Here is a 7,500-nt window from a genome sequence, read left to right as displayed (position 1 = left end):
ATTGAGCTTTGTCACCATGAATACAAAAAACAAAAGGAGTGAAGAAGTGGTACCTTGTCCTGGTCAGACTCGTACACCAGGTGTCGGGCCTCTGCCTGGGCGTGGTCATAGTTTTGCGGCATTATCCATTGGCGGATTTCGTCCCGGTCCATTTTACCGTCTTTGTTCAAGTCTCTGAAGTCGGAGAACTGATCCCTCTCGGTTCTGACCCAGTCTGGTTCTGGGCCACCATCCTCGTGCGCAAACATGTCAGCTGAACACAGAGATGGGCATAGAGGGCAGCAATGAAACACACATTTTCTTTGTTTTAGTTGAAATGTATTGCTTGAACCCACCAATATACTCGTCCTCGTCCACATGTCCGTCGTCGTTCTTGTCAATGTCCTCCAGGGTTTCCTGCGTTCGGCATGAGGAAGTGATGTCATTAATGAGGGTCAACAGCAGCTGGAACTTTCACTTTGACTAATAAAGACGGAAACAAGTTGCCCTTGGCAGCGCGAGTCATCATGAGGGTCAGTTTACAGCTGGGCTGGCACACTGACACTACAATTACAAGAATCAATGCTGATGAGAACCCCCCCCCCCCCATGCACACATTTAGTGTGTACCAAACACTTAAAGCCCTGCTAGATGTCTTTGTCCACAGCGCAACATTAAGTCAGTAGTTGCTGTAGAGGCGTGTCAGCTGCCTTGATCATCAGTTAGTGCACACAAACATGCTTAGTCAAAGACCACACATCTGGGCTGCGACACATCTACACATGCGATAAACTCACCGCATGCAAATTTTCCTGTAGGTGACACGCCCACTCTGAACCCGGCTAAATATTTAATGGCCGTGTGGAGTATAGCTGACTAATAATAAACAACCTCCATCAATATTGGAAAGGTTGCGTGTGTAAGGAGAAAAGAAAAATTCTTTACTGCACTATTGGCCGCTGCGTTCAATCTCCTGTGCATTTCAAAAGCACGCCACAAACATGAAACAAAATGGCAGTATCAAAACTAAATACGTGAATGTTTCTTTTAGTTAAATGGTTTTGAGTGGTTTATCTTAAGTAATGAAAACTTGAGCGTGAACAATAACACCTAAAAAGCCAAAAGCTCCCTAACTGTATCTGTTGTCCACAAGCTGCAGACATTCTCCTTCCTTGTCTACCAGTTGAAAATTACTCGTCGATCATTAACTTTCGTTCGTGTAACGACACGTTTCATGTAACTTAACTCTGCAATCGTCGAAAACATTAGGTACACTGCCGAGATTTTTGTTGGTTAATGAGAGACTATGCGAAATTATAATCACACGTCGTCATCTCTGTTAATAAAAAATGGAAAGTGAGGACTAGGGATGGGCGATGTATATTGCAGGCTAATGCGATGACGATATCTATATCACAATATATTATTTGGTAAATGATAATATAACTGTTTTAATACGGGTGACAAAGGCTCCTAATTTAACTGCTGACAAATGTGATAACATATTGCGTTATTTCCAGTTGCATTATTTTCCTCAAACTTATTATCAATCCACTTGTTAATTTACTGTTTATATCTGGATACTTTCTGTTGTAACATGATTTTATCTACACTTCTGTTAAAATGTAATAAGCAATTATTTTTCTTTGGGCAATACTACAAATTTGGGTACTGATCCAATTCCAAGTAGTTACATTATGATGGGAGTAGAACAATATAAATGAAATATTTAATTATTTCTTACTATTGGCTCTAATTTACAACCTTTCGTTTTTGCTCTTAAAGCCCTTCTGTATTTCCTAAGTTTGTAAACAATAACAAAAACAACAATATAACACAAAATATCGATCTGACCGCTGTAGTATTAACCATATTCTGACACTATAGTTGGTATCATTACTGTCAATATTTGCATTGATCAGGCCAATGTTTACATTTATGAGCTCTAGCTTAGCGGTCAGCATATCCTCCTATAGTGTCTGGTGCAGCCACTTTAGCTATTCCTCATCCTCCAGTGACAATGCTACTTGTAAGAAACAGTTAATTTGCCGCCAGGAGGGTAAAGTTAATTCATTAATTAAAATTAATCAAACTTTGATTTCGATTACGGCTTCTGACGATCATGAAAACATAATCGAAAAAACGATTAAAAGGGCCGCGCAAAGTGCATGCACATTTCAGAGCTTCAGCATATGAATGAAAAAAAGCATGTCTTCTAGAAGTTTGGAATCTTACCATGATTGGTACTTATTATTTGAAACATCGCTGGTATGCTTAATCAATAATCACTAAACCCATCCAAAAAAAAAGGCATATGATTTCCACGTTGACGTAACAGCGGACGGAGTCACAGAATTAGCCAATATATTGAAATCCAATGCAACTTGAGGCGTTCTCTCTTTTTTTAAACAGCCTCAAATCGCCTCCACACATCAAGCTGAGAACAGCAGCACACTCTTCCTCTTCATTAACTGAATAAAGGTTTAAAAAAAGTACCTTATACAAGCATAATGAACATAAAGGACTTATTAATACACTTACACAATTATTATGCTTTGACCTAAGATGTTGGTCAAAATTGTCCAAAGATGTATTGCACCAATAAATGTGAGAACTTTTGCATTTCATTACCAAACATTTTATAAGATGTTATTTGACACAAAAAGCACACACTCTATGGTGGTAAAGTAAGTGTAAAAGGTAAAAAAATACAACAAAAAACATTTAAAACATAAAAACTGATTTTTATAGTTTTTTTGTATTGTTAGTGTTATTTAAATTGATTGTTTTACATTTTTCGGTTTATTTGTTACTAATTTATATCTGTTTTTAAAATATATTTAAAGTTGAGTTTTGCTGGTACAATAAATACTCGTATTTTCAAATGAATAAATAATCGTGAAATAATTCGTGATTACAATATCAATCAAAATAAACATGATTATTATTTTTGCCATAAACGTCCAGCCCTACATGGAGGCGAGAATTGCTGACTCAGAAGTGGCTTTGCACTGTGGAGAGACGTGAGCTGCTAGCTCGCTAGCAAGAATGCTACAGTGTATTAAGGGCACAGTGGTTTGCGGTCAAATTTGCGGGACGCAGCTTGAATGTGTCATCAACATGCATTATCACGATATGGTACTATTTAAAGCTCTCTCGGCCAAATGTACAGTATATCATTTAAATTATCTCTATTGCACAACCCTAGTGAGGGCGTGCGTATGGGAGATGTAGGCTATTGCAGGGGCATATTTGACACATTAAGACAGTTGACACACACTGCTCAGACAAATTCAATTGTTTAAAATGACAATGATTGGCCAAAAGATGTTGGGAAATTGCATGGATTGGACAAAGTTTCAAGGCCACGCATAATTCGCTGGGACTCACGTAATTTACGTTTGGAAAATTGCGAAATACTGGAGTGTCTGATATACTGTACGTGAGTGTTTTGCTCTTTCCAGCAATGGCAAAGTGAAAGAATGGGACGGCAACTAAAGAACCGAAAATAGTTCAAAGTAGAAAAAGCATCTCTCTCCTGACTGCTCAGTACAATACCTCTAGTATAGTAAGAAAATAAGAACAAAATGTGGTGTAGCCATCAAGTTGTATGCTAATTGATCACTAAAAACCTTTTGCCATTTCCATGATTTCTGATGGGAAAACAGAACAGATTGTGTTTTATTTTAGAGGTTCTTCTCACGAAGCTAAAATTTGAAATCAATCTTTCTTTTTGAAGACAACATTTCTCCGTTTCTGTAACTGTATGGGGAGGTACAGAGCTGAGCAGTAGCATTCCACTGCAAGCGAGCAAGGGGTTTTGACTTGTTCAAAAAGGAGATTGCGCTTCTCAATGTGATTCAAGATGGAGTGCCAAACCCAAAAAAAAGTAATCCAGTAAATGTTTCAAAAATGTTTGAAAAGGTAGCACATCCCAAAATTAAGACTAGTAGGACAAAATACTCACATTTCACTTGATTTATTGCTCACATCAAAAAAGAGGAACGCTTACGCGTTTCGGCACGTGGCCTTCGTCAGAGCGTCTGACGAAGGCCACGTGCCGAAACGCGTAAGCGTTCCTCTTTTTTGATGTGAGCAATAAATCAAGTGAAATGTGAGTATTTTGTCCTACTAGTCTTAATTTTGGGATGTGCTACCTTTTCAAACATTTTTGAAACATTTACTGGGTTTTGACTTGTTTCAGAGTTAAGTGGTGTTGGAAGTCGCTTGTCTTTGATTATTGTTTGTAATATTTTAACAGTCCAGTGTGTGTGGCTGCTGCTTGACTAAAATCAAGCCTGTTATGGTTAGGTGTCAAATATGGCGACTGCATGACTCTTTGGACAAAGCGACCGCGTATTAGCGAGAGATGCCACAAAGCTGAACAGTTCCTTAGTACCGTTCAGTAGTGACATCATAAAAATGAACCTTTTAATAATTAATTCTGCCAAATGGGTAGTACAACTTTTATGAACACAGCGGCATAGTGCCTCGCTGTGAAACATTTCCCACGCAACTGCTCCGTGCAACCAAATTCATATTTAAAGATCCCTCTGGACACGCTCGAACATTTTTTTATATATATATAAACAGGCCCACATAAAATTACAACTGGAGAGTATCAAAATACAGCAAATTTATCTAAGGACATACTCACACTAGACCGTTTTGTTCCGTTCCTTCTCTTGGGCATGGTGCCATCAATTCTACACTACTGCAGTACTGCAAATTCGATCTAATTTTGAGTCATCTGATTAGTTTTACTTTGGAAGGTGGAGGTAGTCATTAATTCTTTACAAGAAGAGCGATTAATCATATGACAGACGAATGTAGCCGCAGGCGAGCAAGCGTACCATTTGTTTTTAAATCTGGGTTATTTTGAGTATTTCTATTGACTTCCCAGTGAGTGTGGGCTTACCTGCACCACAATGTCCTTCATATGGTCAAACTCCTCAGGATGCAGGAAGGCAGTGAACTCTTCTCGGTCTGCCGCCGAGTCACCGTTTCCATCAGCTGTTTTGAACCTCCTCTCATCACGCGGAAGCATCTTCTTGAAGCTGAACTGGTCAGTTGCATCATCAAACTCTTCTGGATTAGCTGATCATAGAAACGGAATTAGACTTGTAGATGCAATGGCGTCATCAGATGAACAGACTGAAAGAAAAGTGTGTGCTACCGAGGTAGTAACCGTATGTGGCTTGCTTGTATTCTTCCCAGGATATCTTGTTGTCTTTGTTGAGGTCATAATCTGTCCAAACCTTTGCCACGTTCTCATACACATAACGCTTCTGGACACGTTTTATCCATGCTTTGAGCTCGTCGGTGGTGATGAAGCCATTGGAATCGCTGTCGATCCGCTCAACTATTTTACTGAAAGCAAAGAGAAATGACTCAGCAAAAAACTAGCAATAGTGGTTTACATCACGTCCTAACCACTATCGATGTCGAAACCTAATCCATGGGTTATTGTCCTACCACAATCTGGTTATAATATACTTCCCCATAGGAAGTAATGGAAATAGAGATAATAGATTCTAGGGCAAGTGTAGCGCAGGGCTATTCAAATAGCATCCCCCGAGCAAATCCGGCGGGGTAAATTTTTCAACCTTTGAAGAAATAACAGGGGAACTCCTGCGACTTGTAAATGGGACAAAACAAACAACATGTTTACTTGACACACTTCCTGGGAAACTTATCAAGGAGCTGTTTGTAATTTTAGGACCATCAGTGCTAAATATTATTAACTTATCACTTTCCTCTGGTACTGTTCCCCTATAGTTCAAAACAGCGGTTATTCATCGTCTGCTCAAAAGACCTAACCTCGATCCTGACCCCATTGTAAACTACCGGCCGGTGTCCCACCTTTCCTTTATTTCGAAAATTCTCCAAAAAATTGTTGCACAGCAGCTAAATGAACACTTAGCGTCTAACAATCTCTGTTAACCTTTTCAGTCCGGTTTCAAGGCAAATCACTACGGAGACAGCCCTCGGAAAAATGACTAATGATCTATTGCTAACTATGGATGCTGATGCATCATCCATGTTGCTGCTACTTGATCTTAGCACTGCTTTCAATACCGTTGATTGTAACATTGTATTAGAACGTATCAAAACACGTATTGGTTGATAGACTTAGCCTTTTCTTGATTTAACTACTAGCTTACTTACAAGATGCAGTGCGTTTCCCATAACAATGTGACCTCGGAGTATGTTAAGGTAACGTGCGGAGCTCCAGAGGGCTCTGTTCTTGGCCATGCACTCTTCAGCATCTATATGCTGCCACTAGGTGTCATCATACGCAAATACGGTGTTAGCTTTCACTGTTATGCTGATGACACCCAACTCTACATGCTCCTACAGCTGACCAACACGCAAGATTGTAGTCATCTGGAGGCGTGTCTAAATTAAATCAAACAATGGATGTCCAGCAATTTTTTGCATCTTACTGCTAAGAAAATGTAAATGTCGGACCTGCTAGACATCGACACTTATTTAATAATGCCACCTTAACATTTGACAACAAAAAAATTACACAAAGTGACTGGCTAAACAATCTCGGCATTACCTACAACTAACTCTTTCATTTGAGTCACACATTAAGAGTGTCACTACTAGTACAGCTTTCTTTCATCTCCGTAATATCGCTAAAATGTGTCCCAATTTGTCCACCACCGACGCGGAGATCATTATTCATGCGTTCGTTACGTCTCGTCTCGATTACTGTAACATATTATTTTTGGGCCTCCCTATCTCTACCATTAAAAGATTACAGTTGGTACAAAATGCAGCTGCTAGACTTTTGACAAGAACAAGAAAGTTTGATCATATTACGCTTATACTGGCTCACCTGCGCCCTGCGATGAGGTGGCGACTTGTCCAGGGTGTACCCCGCCTTCCGCCCGATTGTAGCTGAGATAGGCTCCAGCGCCCCCCATGACCCCAAAAGGGAATAAGCGGTAGAAAATGGATGGATGGATGGCTCACCTGCACTTAAGTGACTTTAAAGCTTTACTACTTATGTATAAAATACTAAACAGTCTAGCTCCATCCTATCTTGCTGATTGTATTGTACCATATGTCCCGGCCAGAAATCTGCGTTCAAAGTTATTAGTGATTCCCAGAGCCTAAAAAAGTCTGCAGGTGTTAGAAAGTTTTCTATTCGGGCTCCAGTACTCGGAAGTACAGTTAGAGATGCTACCTCAGTCCAACCATTTAAGTTACATCTTAAAACTAATTTGTATACTCTAGCCTTTAAATATTACCCTTTTAGACCAGTTGATCTGCAGTCTCCCTTTTCTGCTCTGCCCCCCTCTACAGCGTGGAGAGGTTATCAGGTGATCATGGATCAGCCTCCACGGAGGTTGCGCTAGCTGTTCTCTGCGCTGCTGACTTGTCTCTCCCAATGGACTGGTCTTTTATATTATGAAGTCGGGAACCGGGGATGGACCACTCCTTATGCATCAGTCGGTGAAGTCCTGTTGCCCTGACTTGTCTACATGCGAGAGGATCCGCTGCTGGCCC

At 40.0% G+C, this 7,500-nt stretch overlaps 1 protein-coding gene across 1 annotated transcript in view; it reads right to left on the bottom strand.

The window, feature by feature from the left end:
- The window catches only part of rcn1 (reticulocalbin 1, EF-hand calcium binding domain), a 15,747-nt gene that overhangs the window by 3,844 nt on the left and 4,403 nt on the right, over positions 1-7,500 (bottom strand). The window contains exons 2-5 of the mRNA XM_062067497.1: positions 5,156-5,349; positions 4,898-5,076; positions 336-396; positions 54-253 (exon numbers count right to left, since the gene is read on the bottom strand). Coding sequence (XP_061923481.1) covers positions 54-253; positions 336-396; positions 4,898-5,076; positions 5,156-5,349 — 634 coding nt within the window. The remainder of the gene's footprint in view (positions 1-53; positions 254-335; positions 397-4,897; positions 5,077-5,155; positions 5,350-7,500) is intronic.

The sequence above is a fragment of the Entelurus aequoreus genome, linkage group LG02, assembly GCF_033978785.1.
Source record: "Entelurus aequoreus isolate RoL-2023_Sb linkage group LG02, RoL_Eaeq_v1.1, whole genome shotgun sequence".
In the NCBI taxonomy this organism is placed as follows: Eukaryota; Metazoa; Chordata; class Actinopteri; order Syngnathiformes; family Syngnathidae; genus Entelurus; species Entelurus aequoreus.
The sequence above is the reverse complement of the archived record's forward strand: the minus strand, read 5'-3'. Positions and strand labels throughout refer to the sequence as shown.